This window comes from Ochotona princeps, chromosome 19 (assembly GCF_030435755.1).
Source record: "Ochotona princeps isolate mOchPri1 chromosome 19, mOchPri1.hap1, whole genome shotgun sequence".
In the NCBI taxonomy this organism is placed as follows: Eukaryota; Metazoa; Chordata; class Mammalia; order Lagomorpha; family Ochotonidae; genus Ochotona; species Ochotona princeps.
This window is the reverse complement of record NC_080850.1, coordinates 24,634,917-24,652,713: the sequence shown is the minus strand read 5'-3', so window position 1 is coordinate 24,652,713 and position 17,797 is coordinate 24,634,917. Positions and strand designations below refer to the sequence as shown.

Genomic DNA, 17,797 nt, shown 5'->3' with positions numbered 1-17,797 from the left:
TTAGGGAGCTATATGAGCCTGTTGCACCCATGTGAGTAAAGAATGCTCACTGAGTGTGCTTGAGTAAATAACTATGTGTGTCCTTATTCTGTTAGGAGGTTTTCTGAATGAATGTTAACAGGAATGGGTAAAAAAAAAGGAATCTAATGTGAAATAGGAATTAGTTTAGAATTTTGAGCTTACTAAGGATGAGAATCATATTTTATTTATATTTTCACTTGTGGGATCCACAGGAGTCCTGGAGAATATAGACCAGAGAGCACCTTTTTTGGGGGGAGGGAAGAGAATGTGGTACTTCTCTAACAACCAAATATGTCCAAGTCGTTTGAGTTCAGAATATGTTCTTAGTTGAAATTTTCTATGCCTTAAAAGCAATGACAACAAAAGATGGGAATAAATTTAAAGCCTTAATTGTAAAGTATTAATTCAGAGTGTGTGGTATTTCTGGTGCATAACCTCTGTTACTAAAGGAATATGAATAGATTTTGTTTTCTTTGAATATGTTTTCATTGTAATTATTTATTCAGCTTTTAACTTTGGATTAAAATTACAAATGCCTAGTAAGTGAACAGAAAGATGAACATGGTTCTAAATACTTAAACTTCTCAGGCTTCACGGATTCCAGTTTTCTAACACTTTTAAAGAAGATGCCAGATGTTGAACAGCTGTATGGTCTTCACCCTCGGTATCTTGAGAGGCGAAGAGTAAGGGGCCATGAAGCCTTTAGCATTCCAGGAGTCCTAGAAGCTTTGCAGGCATGCCCAAACTTGGTGGTGAGTGCACACGGCTGAATATTTTGCCATCTGATGGGTGAAGTAACAAACCAAAAAAGTGATAGAACTGATGTGTCAAGCTTAATTTGAAATTCCATTGCATGTCTCACCTTATGATATAGGAAGAGGCGCTTTGGATGTAGAAAAAGTTGTCTTATGCCTACTTTGGTGTTGTTTTCTAGGGTGTAGAAACTTCTCATTTGGAGTTGGTAGAATCCATTTGGACATACATGCCTCATGTCCATATTTTGGGTAAATTTCGTAATCGTAATGGAGCATTTCCAATTCCTCCTGAAAATAAGCTGAAAATTCCTATAGGTGCCAAAATTCAAACTTTGCATTTAGTAGGTGAGTATTTGTTTCTTGGGTCACATGTAATCCTTTGAAATTCCATGCTGCTGAGTATTCACTGAAACAAAGTGATGAGATTTTTAGGTATGAGTTTTTTGATTAGTGTTGGCAAACAGGCCTGAAATTCAAATTTCTTGTTTTCCAGGAGGAAATACTACTTCACAAGCAATCTCTTCTCCTTTTGAAGATTAAGTAATTTTGGAAGGACTTTATTGTTGTTTGTTTGTTGTCTCTTTTCCCCTTCCATTGAGCCCAAATCTTTCCTTCCCTTCTTACCTAACGGTCTACGTTCTACCCTGCAGAGAAAGACTTTCTGATAAAACATTTTGAGGTGATACAAATGTTCTACATATACTTCCCCATTTAGTATATACTTACTCTGAGATTGCTATTAACTGAAGAGCTGAATAGTTTGTTTATTTCAAAAGATTGGGAGAACTAGTGGCTTCTTTATTGTATCCTAGTTGTAGAAAAATCACAGATAATAAAATTCCATTCTGTTCTCACCTTACCGGTATGTTCTTCAAGCAAATTAACCCCTCTATGTTCTGTCACCCAGATCCAAGGTGAAACTGGTGCTTACTCTTTTCCCTGAGAAATGGAGTTGCAATAGTCTTTTTCCACACTCTTTGATTGCATAGTGGTCACAGTGTGTTTCTATGTTTAAATATTCTTTTGGTATTATATTCCAATATTCTCAATGTAAAGGATGACCAGGCAGATATTTTAAGTTTAATTTGTTATCTTTGGCCTAAATAAATTTTGAGGAGCCCCTGCTATTATAGTTTGACCTTTAATTTTTTATTGCATATTTTATTCAACACATACATGCATTGTTACATGTATTATTCCAAATATTAGGATTTTTCTGAGGGAATGGAAATTCCTGAAATGGAGTTTAGGTGGTGAAGGAAGAGCAGTAGGGATAAGGAGTAGGTCTTAAATCAGATGTGCACATTTGTCAGATTTCTAACAACCTCTTATTTGTAGTAAGGTCAGGGAATGATTCTTACTGGAAATGTAATATCAGATGAAACTCAGTTTTTAGGTAATGAAGGGATTCTGCAGTATCTGAGATTTACAGTATAACCTCTTTAAGGCCAAAAAAATGTTTTTATGTTTTTTAAGTTTTCCACTGGCCTTTCTTGTTCATTGCAAATAGAAAAAAAAATTTTTTCTAACTGCATTTACTTATGCAATCCATCCAGTAAATTAGCACTTACTGAATGAGGGAGATAGAAAGGTATATAGTAAATAAAAGAATGTGAACACTCTTGAGGCATGGGCCTTTGTGTCTTCGGTTATAAGTTTGTAGCAAATTGGATTGATCATATGGTGTGACTACTTTGGATATGTCTCATTGGTAGTACTACTACCCCTGGGAGATCTTAACTTGATTTTGGAATTCTGTATCTTGTATTTAAGTCTATACATCATTTCTCTGCTTTTCTCTCTTTGGTTTCTTCCTCATATACATAGTTTAACATCAAATTAACTATGTTTTTTGGGCTGGGGGAAGACTTGCTTGCTGAAATGCTTTTACAATCTCAAGTTTAATTAAAAGTTGCATTAAATTGGTTTTGCTAATGAAATCTAGGATTTGAGCATCTAGATTCTTGGATTTCCTTCACAAATTTACATCCAGTCCATGACTTTTCTGTAGCCTACAGTGATTAGATCTTAAGCAAGGTTTCCATACCTCTTCTTCCCATAGATGAGTTATGTTTCTTCTTTCTTCCTCAATTCCTGAGTTTTTCCTGATCTGTGCTCCTCGTCCTTGCAGATTGTGTTCCTCTGAGAAAATGATTCCCGGTATTAAACCACTCCTGGTTCAGAAGCATAAAATAAGCTTTATTCACTTGAAAGACTAAAATAAGTATCATTTTTCAGTGCCTCAACGCCATGTTGATTAGATTATGCCAGATAGTATTTGTGGATGTTTAAAGCTAAGTAGTGTGCTTAGGATTTGGCTAAAACAATTTTTTTTTAAAGATTTATTCATTTTATTACAGTCAGATATACAGAGAGGAGGAGAGACAGAGAGGAAGATCTTCCATCCGATGATTCACTCCCCAAGTGAGCCGCAACGGGCCGGTGCACGCTGATCTGAAGCCGGGAACCAGGAACCTCTTCCGGGTCTCCCACACAGGTGCAGGGTCCCAATGCATTAGGCCGTCCTCGACTGCTTTCCCAGGCCACAAGCAGGGAGGTGGATGGGAAGTGGAGCTTCCGGGATTAGAACCGGCGCCCATATGGGATCCGGGGGCGTCCAAGGCGAGGACTTTAGCTGCTAGGCCACGCCACCGGGCCCGGCTAAAAAATTTTTATAGGATTGTTTTAGTAAGCTAAAATTGATAGAACTTAATTATGCAGTTTTCTTCTGATAAAAATATTCTTGAAAAAGAAAATGTTAATTTGGAAAATAGACTTATTTATATAGAAACAGTATTCATGTGATTTTTTTTTTGTTCTTTTTGATACATTGTTTTAGGAGTGAATGTTCCTGAAATTCCCTGTATTCCAATGCTAAGGCACCTTTATATGAAGTGGGTAAGGCTTACTAAACCACAGCCATTTAAAGACTTTCTTTGCATCAGCTTAAGAACTTTCGTCATGAGGAATTGTGCAGGTAATGGTACACAGTTACAGTGGAATTAAACATGTTCTTTCTAAAATATTGCAGAGCAAACCCTAGCTGCATTTGTAAATAAAGTGACGTTATGCTGTTACACTTTTTGTTTTAGATACATTAGAAACAAAGTTTGTGTTTTACCTTTGCAAAATAAAGCAAGGCAGAATCAGTAAAGAATATCTACAGATTTCTGACAGCTGCTTGTATTTTTCATAGGATTGTTTTAATAAATTTTAATTTACTTTCTTTGTCTCTGATTTCCTAAACATCTGCATGTCAATAGTTACCTGACCTAATCTCCTTTAAATATTTCTGTTAAGATATTACTCTTGTGAATTATTATTTCCTTATCTTGGGATATGCACTTCCTTCCTCTTTATACTTATTACATCCTTTTAGGTTCTATTTTTTCCAACTCTTCTTTCTCCTCTTAATTATTTTATGTTTGTTTAGTACAGACTTTTTTTGTATGTGCTATTTTAATGTTAGTTCTATCTCCATCTCAACTGCAGGCACCATTATGAACTCAATATTGTTCACATAGAAAGCTATTTAAGTTATCCAGCTGTTAAGGATCAAATTTTCATCTTGGTTTCTTTCCCTGAGTTATTTAAGTTCAAAACTATTGCGATTTCAGGAATTTACTACAAAAAGAAGAGAAACTATATGTCTCTCCATTGTTACTGGGGAAAAAAAAAACCTTTTGCTAAGTAAGAGCATGAGTAATAAGCTAACACTTTTATTCGTGATAAGAATTATATGGGTTGGGTGTTTGACAGCAGCAGCTAAACTACTAGTGCAGACACGCCCATCCCATTTTAGAATGCCTGGGTTGTAGTCCCAGCTATACTCATTACTCTAGCTGCCTGCCCATCGCACCCTGGGAGGCAACAGATGATTCAACTCTTGCTGTCCACATGGGAGACCAAGATTGAGGGAGACCAAGATTGAGGTTTCAGACGGCTTGGGTCCTGTGTGTGAGCTTTTGGGATGTCAGAAGTAGATGACAGATCTTGTTGTGTCTCTCTTTCTCTCTACATTTCAAATAATTGAAATACTTGTTTGAAATAGTAATTCTAGGTTGTAGAAAATAACAGACTGTTAAGTTGCTCATTTTCATCACTGTTTTGATCTTTAAGGCAATTTAACATTGAATATTTTTACCCCTCTAGGACCTACAAATTCCTTAAAATATGTCCCTTTAGTAACGGGCTTAGCCTCTGCCAGAAATTTGGAACACTTAGAAATGGTTCGAGTTCCTTTCCTTGGCGGTCTTATTCAACATGTAGTTGAAGACAGTTGGAGATCAGGTATTCATTTTCTTCAGTTACTTAATGTTTTAAAAGTCAATTTAAAAATATTTTTATGTTTTTATTTAACCTCTCCTGGATATTTTAAAAAGTATATGCTTGCTAGTGCTTTTGCTTTGTTTGTTTTGTTTTTTTTAATTAACCAATGGCTAGTATTAATTTCCTTTTGATGCATGTTTTAGCCTAAGCTAGTACAGTGATAGAGCATGTTTTCTGGTTTTATTTTTTATTTATTATTTGGTCAGTGTGACCATTGCCTCCTGCAGTTTGTTCTCTTTCATAGAAATGTGTACTTTTTCTAGCACTCTTCAGTGATGAGAATTCTTATGACTTTGGATTGATACCCTTGGCCTCCGAAAGAGTTCAGGAATTAATAATGTTAACAGCTAATGTTTGTTTAATGCTTTAAAATGTACAAAGGCTCTCATGTTTATCGCTTAGATATTAGATTCATCCATCAGGTGATGACTTTTAAAGGAGAAAGATATTTTATTTTTAGATCCTTTAAGATATGGATTGTACCACATGTTAAACATATCCTCGTAACAAAAATGTAGAAAGATTTTTTAGTTAAATTTTGATGATTGAAAACTAAAATATCTAACAACGTAAAAGAAGATGAAAAATTGTCCAATACTATTGTTAATAAATAAACTTAGTTAATACTGTTGAAACATTAATGAATACAAAAACAAAACTTAGATTTATTTTTAAATCAATAATTATTATCTAAGACCAACCAACCTGGGGAACATCATCTGTCAAGTGGACTATGTAAGACCTGCAAAATCATTTCTTCCGGTCTTGCCAATGCAACCTTAGGTGGAACTCTACAAATTCAGTGACTACATCAGGCTAATTTTTAAGTTGATAAATTTATATGGCCTGCCAATGATGTTATAAATATACAGGACGTTATAAATAGATACAAAAAATGTTCCCCACCCCTGTCCTATGATGTGTGTAAGTACTTTTCTAAAAGTTCAGTAGTCAGAGTACATGCCTGTTTTTGTTCCCTTTCTTGTTTAGGTGGTTTCAGAAATTTACACACTATTGTTTTGGGAGCTTGTAAAAATGCTCTTGAAGTAGATCTTGGTTACCTCATTATTACTGCTGCCCGTAGGTATGTTTCCTTTGCACATTATGTCTTTCACCTCGAAATTAGATTTTGTTTTGTTTTTCTGTTTAAAGAAACGTGAGAGAATATATGTTCTGTATGTGTGTATGGAGTTTCATTTTGATTTATTCAGATGAAATATGAAGTTTTTTAAGTAGCCAAAGGACATTACATAGTAATGCTTTTGGGTTGCAACAGATAACCAGTTGAGCTGCACTACAAACTTATCTTAGAAGCGTTAGCTCAAATCAGAGAAAAGATAGTGAACTACCTGGAAGTATGTGGAAGTCCCAACACAAGTTGCCTTTGAAACTCTGATGCCATAACCTTTTCAGGGAGCATTTTTTCAATCTCTGAATGATATTCTGTATTGCATCAGTTAGTTGGTTATATTTGCTATTTAGACATCAGTGTTTAAGGTGGCTTTTCTGGGTTAAATTGACTTTTCATCAGTGTTTGAGCTTATAACAACTTAATATTTTGACTACATATGCATATTGCTTTATGCTACATTTTCTGCTCCCTGTATATCAAAGGCTTGCTTCTACGTTTAATTTTGTAACATTTCCTTTTCATTGCATTATTTTAGCTGGTTCAAATAATTATTAATTATTTCAGCTGGTTCAAAACAAAACTAATAATCATCAGTAGAATATTAAGAATGTAAGTGAAATAACAGAAACCATTGCTTCTGATTTTATTGTTATCTACTATAGGACTATATATTCTTTGCAAAGCTAGACGTCTAAGGAGAGGAGGATGGTAAAGAGTACTTGGCACAATTTCAGATCTGCTTCTGATTCCAGCTCCCTGGGTGTCAGCAGGTGTAGATCTGGAATGAGGTTCCAGCTCCTGGCTTCAGCTTTGCCCTACCCCAGCTGTTGGGGCCATTGAGAAAATGTGATAACAAATAGAAGATCACACTTTGTCTCTCTAACTTAGAGGAGACGTCTCTTATTTTTTGTGTGGACAAGGGAATTATTGATATATATGACATTTTCATAAAAATTTAAGCTGCTTTTAGAGCTTTACATTCTGGGGAATCTTTGGTTCTGATGGTTTTTGTTTTATTCTGATGTGGATCTCTTTGTTTAGGTTACATGAAGTTCGGATCCAGCCTTCCCTAACCAAAGATGGTGTCTTTTCTGCCCTGAAGATGGCAGAGTTGGAGTTTCCCCAGTTTGAAACCCTTCATCTGGGATATGTAGATGAGTTTTTGCTGCAGAGTAAGACTTACTTTATTTCCTAGGGTTGCTGTCTGGCATTGCTCATCTGGATAGGGATATGTCATATTTTCCTGAATATAAGACAACATAAAAACCTTCAGTGCTCTCACTTCTTGAAGAAGAAATCTTTTCATTAAAAATATCACTGTTTTTTTTCCTGTGTTGCCTCTGATATTAGCATATTATAAAAATAATAGTTATTAAAAGTATACCAAAAGAGGATCCTTATTTAAATTTGGTATTGTGGACAGTGCCCAGGGAACAAGTACAGTACTCTTTCTCTATCTTAAGGTAAAAGATAACTTCTATCTTGAGTCCAGAGAACAAGGAAATGATGCTTATTAGAAGTTTAGGGGAAATAAAGGGTGAATTTTTTTTTTGAAAGATTTATTATTATTGGAAAGCCGGATATACAGAGAGGAAGATCTTCCATCCGATGATTCACTCCCCAAGTGAGCCGCAACGGGCCGGTGCACGCCGATCCGAAGCCGGGAACCTGGAACCTCTTCCAGGTCTCCCACGCGGGTGCAGTGTCCCAAAGCATTGGGCCGTCCTCAACTGCTTTCCCAGGCCACAAGCAGGGAGCTGGATGGGAAGTAGAGCTGCCGGGATTAGAACCGGCGCCCATATGGGATCCGGGGGCGTCCAAGGCGAGGACTTTAGCCGCTAGGCCACGCCACTGGGCCCATAAAGGGTGAATTGTAAAGGATTCGTTAAGTTGAAATCTGTAACAAATTCCAAATTCCAATAACTGCCAAAATTAGAAGAAGAGCTACTGTGAAGTGTAAGAAAAATAAAATTTTAAGAGTTTGGTATTGATTGTTTTCAACATGTCCTAAGCTCAAGTTATAAATTCCTGTAATGTTCAGGCAGCTTCACAGGAGCGATAGAGTTGTCTTTCAACTGTGTTATTGGTTGATTGCAAGGACTATGGGACATTTATTGAACTTTTAAAAATCCCAACACTATTCTGATAGACAGCACGTAATGAATTTTTGCCAGTTATGTGAGAAACTCAGGTAAATTTTAGGCTACTGGCTGTGAGTTGGTCCAGCCCAGGCTGTTGCTGGTTTTGGGGAATGAAATACAACTGAGTAATAGACCGTTTTGGTTCGTATCATGATGAACTTTTAGTTTTACCTTTTAAAAAGAAAACTAAGATCTTAAAAAGGAATTCTTGTACAAACCAAGGCTGATGGTTTTAGAGAAAGGTAAACTTTGGGAATTCAAACTCAGTTTGCTGCAAGATCCTTGTCCTTCCACCTATGAGATAAGTACAAAAATAAGTAAACATTTCAATTCTCAGCACTATTTGAGGGAATTGAACATTGAACTTTAAACTAACTGGACAGTACCTCTTTTCCTTCATGGAACTCTTCACATTAGTGTAGTGTCGTGAAGAATGACGGGTAAGCAGATGGGAGAAAGTATTATAGAAAGCAAAGGATGAAATGGGAGTTTGAAAGACAGGACCTAGAGTGGAGGGTCCTTTTGTGCTAATACCCACCCTGCTAGTTTGAGACCAAACAGTGGGCACTACAAACCAGTATCATGTATTTGGATTTAAAGTTCATTTTTAGGGGGTGGGTAGATATTTACCAATCAAAACCAACGACTGTAAACTGAACTTGAATTGTTCGAGTTTACCTTTCTCTACACATTACCACACTAGACTCCTAAAACATGATGTCCATGACATTTAAAATTTTACTTTCTTTGAAATTGATTTTCTAGGCCGAATGGCTAACACAGATCTGGTGAAGTATGGTTTGGCTGATGTGGTAGAAAATCCTGGTATCATCACTGATATAGGGATGAAAGCAGTCAACGAAGTTTTTTCCTGTATCAAGTATTTGGCAATTTACAATTGCCCCCATCTTCATAACCCATACAATTGGATATCAGGTACTGTAGACTAATACAGCTATATATTTATATTGAAAGCATGTAATGTCTTTATTTTCTGTGTGTATTGTGGTTGAATTCCTAAGGTAAAATGTAGGTATTTTATATTCATCCTGGTTTTGTAGGATTTTGTTTACTGAGTTAGAAATGCATCCATAGTCTTATACCTGAAGTTCTTTGTCTACAATTTTTGCACCGTCCAGAATATGTGATAAAGTACCCTATCTTTACATGTACTTCTTTGAGTCAGGTACATAAAATATGAGTTAGGAACTACTTGTTAGGATCTAGAATATTAGAATTGTTTTTCTTTACCTTCAAAATGGCACATCATCTTAAAGGACAAATGCATATCTAAAAAGCTAATTAGGTTACATTGCAAACACTAAGGTAAGGGTTGTATTTCTGTTAACTAGAAATCTTTACTGTGTAATTTTTGCATTCTTATTTTTCATTATGACAGGAGTTCATTTCTTTCCCTGAGAGAATTCAGATTGAATACTCTAAAATACTTGGGACAAGAAATGTTTTCATATTTCAGATTTTGAGGTTATGGGGGTGGATTTTGGATTCTATTGGTTAGACAGCCATAGTCCAAAAGTCCTCAGTCCAAATGCTTTAAGATCTGAAATTATTTGAGAGAGTCATGTTGGCACTCAAAACCTTGTGGATTTGGAGTGTTTTAGATTTCAGATTAGGAATGCCTAGCTTGTTGTACTGTTTGTTGTTTCGAAGGCATTTCTTAAATACCTAAATGTATAAACATTGAAATATATTCAGGTGGAGGAAGTTCTCTTGTGACATCTACTTTAGCCAAACAGAGTCCCCACTGACACCTGTCACTTCCCAGGGTCTGCATTTCCTCACAAACTAGGGCTCTGGGACTTCTGTTGAGATGATTCATCAGAATGGCCATGTCTTATCTATGCCAGAAATTAAATTCCGTCCCTCGCCCAGCTAAACCAAGAAAATTTGGGGAAATTTGCACTTTAGGATGTAGCAGGTGTAGATCACTTTTAAAAAATAACATTTATTGGGTTTTTGGTTTGTTTGTTTTCTAAATACAGAAGAGTATAAAGAAGAAAACAAAAAATGGCCTATAATCCCACCACTCAGAACTCCTGTTAACACTTTATAAATAAAAATAATACATGCACTTGATAAATTTCAAACAGTACAGAAAGGTACAAAATGAAAAGTCTCCTCTTCTCAAAGGTAACCATTATCAACAGTTTCTTGTATATTCTTCTGGACAGATTATTTTGTGCATCTTGCAGCCTATACATGTATAGCTTTTTAAAATTATATATGCAAAAGAAACTTATTCTGTATACACTATCCTATCGCAGTCTTTTGCCCTACGTATGTTTTGGAGAGTGTTCCATATCAGCAAACCTATTCAGCTCTTCTTCGTTCTTTTGGAGCAGCTGCATGATGTTCTGTTAAATGAATGTGCCATAATTTCTTTAACCAGTGTCCTGTTGTTGAAAAGGCATGTAGATTGTGGAATAAATCCCATTTACATCAGGGCTGATTTAATATCAAGTTAATGGTTCCCAGGCCATTTAGTTCTAACAATGGAATTAGATACCGAAACTTTGTAGTTTAAAGTCGTAAGATTTGACATCATAGAGTAAGAGCAAAGTTAGGATTTGAAAGTCTTTGTGGCCTATTGCAAAACTCATCAATAATGGGGGGAATGTTACTGAAATTATCTCTGGTCATGTCGTTTCTTCAACAGACCACTCAAGATGGACTCGATTGGTTGATATCAATCTGGTGAGGTGCCACGCTTTGAAGCTGGACTCTTTTGGTCAGTTTATTGAGTTGTTACCCAGTCTTGAGTTTATTTCACTGGACCAGATGTTTCGTGAACCACCCAAGGTGAGCCACAGATGAGAGTTTTTGTTTGTTTTGATTTTCAAGAATGAAAACAAAACAAAAATTTGAATTTTTCCCTTTTTAATAAATATGCCGTCACAGTTTTATGGTTGAACTTATTGCGAGCCTCAGTAAAGGCAAAAGATTGTAATAATTCACTTCCTGTGATATTAAAAAGTCAGTAGTAAGGCTAATTGAAGGATGAGTTTAGAAATTTAAGACAAAAAGTGTTATTCTAAGTAATTAGACTAAATCTCTAGTCAAGAACTTAAAGTACAGAATGAAAAATGATCAGAGATTAGTTTTAGAAATGTTTGCTTTGCTGCTGTCTTCACTTTTGTGTATCCTAGGCCATCTTAGGTTGCCCAGTTGTATAAAATGTTACTCCACGTTCTAAGGGAGGGGTCAAGAAGCTGTTTCCGATGCCCACATTCTTATTAGAGTGCAAGGTCGAGTACCTGCTGTACTTCTAAACCAGCTTCCTGCCAGCGGGTGCTTTTGGAGGCAGCAGGTGATGGCCCAAGCACTTGGGCCCCTGACATCCACATGTGAGATCCAGATGTAGGTCCAGGTCCCCAGGTCCCAGGTCTGGTGCAGCCTTTGCTCTAGTGGACTTTTGGAAAGTTTACCAGCAGATGGAAGAACTCTGTTTCTGCCTCTGCTTTCAAACAGAAAAGAAATGAAAATTAAAACTACTTAATAGATAAAATTCTATAGTATCCTGATTAAAAAAAATGTAATTATTCTCTCAACTAATTGTGTTCTCTCAGTCATTAATAGTTACATTCCAATTGTTTAAATGTGCCAAATAATGTGGGAAGGTTTAGGATTTGAGGTTAAAATGCTGGTTTCCAGCTGTAGCACTTACTGATCCTGTGCTGTGGGGCATCATTTATGAATCATGCTGGTAATATTTTAGCTTTCTTGAAGTGGAAATGACCTTAAATGGCACTATGTAAATATTAGTTCTTATATACTGGTGATAAAGAACATTTAAAATGAATTGTTCTCTGCTAGCCCAAATTAATTTATGTGTGGTTTGCTTTTTGCTGAAGGGCTGTGCTCGTGTGGGTCTAAGTGCAGGCACTGGAATTGGAGTTTCCTCAGCTCTTGTTAGCAACCAGAACTCCAACAATGACAATGATAATAATGCCCAGAACAACAATGCCAACATCCATGATAACAATCATCATCACCCAGATGACTCAGATGAGGATAATGACTTTCGGCAGGAATTGCAGCCAGGAGAGCAGCAGTTTGCAGCTGAAGGTAATGCAGATCTCATCTGAATTCAGAAATGGTGTGTTACTTTGGGTCGTATTTCTCTGACTTTATCTTGTTCCCTTTTTCTCTATTGGAACTTGTTATTTTTCACATTCTTTGAGCTAATTGATAAGGCCAGATGAATTAGTGAAATGTGCCTTTCGCTTTTTCAGGGGAATCCTTGTCCCTAGAATTGGTAAGGGTCCTTACCGAGTGGGAATGTCTGAAAGACACCATTGCATTAGGAACAATGATAGCCTTACAAGTTTAGCTGGAATTTAACTTCTATTTGTAGACAAAAGAGTATCTTTTAGTATCTCCTTTACCAAAGGATGGTTACATTCAACATGAATGTAAAGACCATTTTAGGGTGTTCTAAGAACTGAAAAACGAGTGTTAACCAAATGGTAGACCTTGGCAGCATTCATAAACCTTTATTCATTAAATCTTCACAACTACCTAGCAAATTAAGAACATGAGTCAGTATTTACTGAGGTTTAGTTATATAGTTAGTTATCTGCCCAGTTTTCCTTAATATTTTCTGCACACCAGCTGAGTGCCAACCTTTGTGTCAGTAGAGTCCATTGTCCCTTTGCTGATGAGTAAGGATGGAGTGAAATTGTTTCCTTACCAAACATTGTAGTTTCCTAGCTAACCTTGAGTTGCACACTCTTTAGATATTGCCACTAGTGAGGAATAGGGTGCTTTGATGTGTAACTATTAGAATGAAACATTCAGTGAAGTTGACTTGGAGGCATTTACTTTCTCATCCATGTGTTTTCTATAGAAAACTGTCTTGCTCTTGTCAAAGTCATTAACAAGCAGCCATCTAGTCATTCCTCTGGTTGCATCTTTTTTTGTGATCTCAACAGCATTTGACATTGTTGCCTACTTCTGCTTCTTCAGATGCTTTCTTGAGACTCTGAAACCAATTTCCTGGTTTTTCTGCTACCTCATTTTATGTGTCTTTTCTATTTCACTTTTCTCTTAGATGTCTCTGTATCTTCATTCAATCTCATTGCTTTGTTATGCTGTAGAATTCCAAGTCTTTATTTCCAGCCTTAAAATACTGACTTCATAAGTCATTATATCTATATCTAGCTGCATTGCTTGTATTTCTGCATGAATTCTTTCTGGCATTTTAAACTTAGGGTCAAATCTCTCCTGATACCCACTACAAAAATGCAAAAGAAGTGTAGCATCAGCAATTTTTAAGGATGAGAAGGGATATGAGGTCAAATATTGCCTATCTGACTTGTCATGAGTGCTGTCATACATTGTACAAATGACTAACACCTGAAGATCTGAACTTGAGAGAGCATGGATCACCATGGGAGACCTCAGACAGCGTTACTGTGCATCCTTCAAACCCACTGTGGTTGCAGTTGATAACTCTTTTTAGTATATGTGCTGCCAAAGTGAACACACATAGTTGATAACCCTGCACTGTGGAATTTGTTTTGTGTGTGTTCATACAGCATGGATGAAAGTACATTCAAGAACATATTTAATTTGCATTTATATTTGATTTAAGAATTAAAAATGGAATTTAAATTTGGTTTTTAGTAGATGAAACACTTACACACAAACTGAATACCCAAAAATACAGGAAAAGTTTTATGGAATTTAGAAGCCAATATTCTGAAAATATTCAGCCTCAACAGTTAAGTAGAAGACTACCGTTGTATATAGAATCTTCAATTTCATTAAAAGTAGAGAAGCTAAGTAATACATGCTAATACTAAGATTGACAGCATTTATAGAATAAGAATGATGACTATAACTAGGTTTCATAGATCTTGCCAGGATGGCAATAAGCTTTGCTGTATTTGCTGCTGCACACACATACAGGGATTTTTTTTTTTCTTTAAAAAAAAAAAATAATCATCTTAAAAAAGACTGCTTCATGGTCCAAATAAAAAGTGTAGAGCTCGAAAATAAAAAATGAAAAGAAACAGATGAATCAAAGCCAGTAGCACTAGGATCTGTTTGCCTAAGACTAGAGTAGAAGCTATCATTTTTTGTTACCTACTTACTATTTACAACGTTACGTTAACATCCTCAAATGCCCCCTCTTTCCCATTGCAACAGACTTTTTTGTAAACTACATGGTTTAATTGCTTTTAGGCTGCTCTGCCTACTTTATCTGTTGCCCAACTAATTAGTTTGGTCTTAGAATCCCCAGGGAACTTTTTAAAATATAACGGATGTTGATCCCTTTTGAAAACTGCTTAATAGCTTAACATTGCCTCAGAGTAAAATCCAGGTCACAGCCTGGTACATTATCTGACCTGTCTTGACCTTGTACTAGTCCCCATCGCACATACCATGCTTGTATGCGTATCATGTTGCACCTGAGTCACACTAACTGGTGTCTCTTAGAACGACCTCCATTTGGGTTTTCGTGACTTTCTTATTGACTTCATGAAACACTTAAAAGCTTTTTTGTAAGATTTTTAAGCTTTTTGGAATCTGAGGCCCAGGCTGCCTTCTCAGCCATGTTTTCTCTTCCTCACACTCCCTCAACACTACATAAACCCCTGTTTTCCCTGGGACCACCCACTCTTGTGAAAACTAAAAATGCAGCATACTACCTGGTATGAAATGTCGCTTCATCTCAGTGAACCTTTCCCAGACCCATGTGAAAATTAGTTTTTCCTTCTTTGTCTGTGTTCCCCTTCAACTTTTGGCCTCTTATAACATTTGATAATTATGTTCTAACATATAATTTGATAACTTGATAATGATGTTCTAGTATATTCTGACCTGACTTTGTCTATTTGCCATCCCTGCCAGATGGTACTCATCTGGTATAAATTTACCAATTGCTCATTCTCCCTGCATTATAGTAGGCTCTAGAGAGACTTCAGTTTAAATCCTAACAAATTTTAAACACTCCTAGCCTCCATTTCCTCAGCTCTAAAAATTAGTCTTTGTACGATTGCTGTGAGTATGGGGCCCGGCGTGGTAGCCTAGCAGCTTAAGTTCTCGCCTTGCACTCACTGGGATCCCATATGAGCATCGGCTCTAATCCAGGAAGCCCCACTTCCCATCCCGTTCTCTGCTTGTGGCCTGGGAAAGCAGTTGAGGACGGCCCAAAGCCTTGGGACCCTGTACCAGTGCAGGAGGCCCGGAAGAGGTTCTGGGCTCCTGGCTTCAAATTGGCTCAGCTCCAGCCATTGCAGCCACTTGGAGGATGAATCAATGGATGGTAGATTTTCCTTTCTGTCTCTCCTCCTCTCTGTATATCTGACTTTTAAATAAAAATAAAATAAATCTTTTTAAAAAATTGCTGTAAGAAGACAGACACTATAGATAAAAGCTTTTAGCATACATCCTAATAAAGTATGTCTACATTAATGACTAATTATCCTTCATAATTGCTCATCAAAATTGAATGGAAGAAGAAAACTGATTTACTTTATCATGGAAGGTGTCCCAGAAAGGTCAGTCCTCATTAGGACACTAACTGGAATGTGAACAGGGCAGAAATTCAAGATAGGAGATTGAACGTAAAGAGGAATGACTGCTGTGTATTTAAGACCAAAGCAAATCACACTCTCTTCATGAAATCTAAAACCTTACTACCATATTTCAGTGACATTTATCTGAGCAGTGGAATTTTGTCAAGTTCTTAAACAGTGTGTTTTTTTTCTAAGACTTGACTTTTGCTTTCTTTTGTTTATTCATTTCACTCAAATGATTGGTTTCTTTCAAAGCCATGGTACGGAGCCTGTATAGGCATGCAGATACAGTGGTGGTGAAGGTGGACACAGCCTCTACTGTACTCTGTTAGGAAATGTGAAGGATGCTACGGGTTAGGTATTCCTTATCCTGAATGCTCTGGGCCAGAGTGCTTGCAGATGGTGGAATATGTACATTGACTTTTTAGTAATGTAAAAATCTGAAATGTGGAACATTCCAAATGCTAATATGGTGCTCCGAAGTTTGGATTATAGAACATTTACTATCTTGAATTTTTGGATTGGATGTGTTCAGCTTATATTTGTATGGTCTAATGCAAACTGAAACTAAAGATGCTTGACAGATAAGAAGGTAGGTAGTAATGAGCGCTTTGGGTATTGACCTGAGGGGTTTGGATGTAATCTTTTAAAGAGATAGGAAAGTCAGGAATTATTTTATTTACTTCCTCTGGGAGAGTAGTTCTTTAAAGAAGATATAGTAAACCAGCTGAATCTTACCCATCTAAAATTGTTCACTGGACCTATTATATGGGTTAATAAAAGAATAAAATCACATATTTCACTGATAGCCAGTCAATAGCTGGTATAAAATACTTAGATTCTAGAAAGTAGGGGGAGGGAGGTACATTTAAAACTTTCTTCCCAAGACAACATTGTTTACCTGGTAAGCACTGTAAATTCATTGCTTAAGATGATATCCAAGGCCTCCTAAGTATCTGTTTTCACCATCTTCAAGCAGATAGTTTAGAGGAAAACAAACCCTAACAGTTATCCTCCGTGCTATCCACAGGGATGAATGTGGCTCTGTCCTAGTCTCCCTACTTTGATCTTACTGACGGATGGACTTGGCTTTACTGTGTGATTCTTCTTCACCTGCCATTTCCTCCTCATGGAACAATTAAAAACTTCTTGTTAATATCTCTACAGTGAAGCACAGGAGCATTGCTTAGTAGACAGATGGCTGTTTAGTCCTCAGGGCTGCCAGTTTTGCTTGCCATTGTGGTTTTTATGCCTCTTGGTTTTCACTTTGACTTGGTTTGTTTTTTGTTGAAGCACTGAATGAAATGGAAGACATGGTGCAAGAAGATGGGGAAGTGGTAGCGGAGAGTGGAAATGATACTCCAGCTCACGGTCAGGCCATTATTCCTGTGGATGTTGATGAGGAACAAGCAGGTAATACTGTGACCCTTCCCACATTCCTCCTTCTGAACTCTAGAGCCTGGCTCTGACACTGAGAAGGACTGGTTTGCTAGTCTTTAGAGCCATGTATTGAGGCCTACAATATATTGTTGATATTCTTGTTTCATGTATATGTGTCTAAATAAAGTTGGCTTTTATTTGTAACTAGTGCATTAACTGCCTCTGCTATGTAGCCAGAATTTTTCTCTTTTCCTTACCCCACCTTCAGTTTCGTATGTTTATAGAAAAAGGAAGCAATGAATATTTGTGGGAAAATTAATAACCTAGTTAAGGATTTTGCTAGTACCATGACGTCATCTTAAAGGCGTGTGACATGGGATGGTTGACACAGGTGGAAAGCACAATCTAGACTGTTGTCATTTCATGTGGTAGGGCAGGCGGCAGAGTCATGTGCCCAAACGTTTGATAATATGTTCAACATGATTCAGCCAACAA

At 36.8% G+C, this 17,797-nt stretch overlaps 1 protein-coding gene across 3 annotated transcripts in view; it reads left to right on the top strand.

Annotated features, from left to right (window-relative positions):
* Positions 1 to 17,797, top strand: part of FBXO38 (F-box protein 38) — a 46,291-nt gene that overhangs the window by 11,240 nt on the left and 17,254 nt on the right. For 2 of the 3 annotated variants that reach the window (XM_058677922.1, XM_058677921.1), the window contains exons 4-13: positions 610 to 773; positions 956 to 1,121; positions 3,616 to 3,753; positions 4,929 to 5,066; positions 6,096 to 6,189; positions 7,279 to 7,409; positions 9,144 to 9,314; positions 11,056 to 11,198; positions 12,251 to 12,464; positions 17,216 to 17,335. In XM_058677922.1, coding sequence (XP_058533905.1) covers positions 610 to 773; positions 956 to 1,121; positions 3,616 to 3,753; positions 4,929 to 5,066; positions 6,096 to 6,189; positions 7,279 to 7,409; positions 9,144 to 9,314; positions 11,056 to 11,198; positions 12,251 to 12,464; positions 17,216 to 17,335 — 1,479 coding nt within the window. Of the gene's footprint in view, positions 1 to 609; positions 774 to 955; positions 1,122 to 3,615; positions 3,754 to 4,928; positions 5,067 to 6,095; positions 6,190 to 7,278; positions 7,410 to 9,143; positions 9,315 to 10,381; positions 10,530 to 11,055; positions 11,199 to 12,250; positions 12,465 to 17,215; positions 17,336 to 17,797 lie in introns of those variants that run through there. The other variant, XM_058677923.1, reaches the window with a different exon arrangement.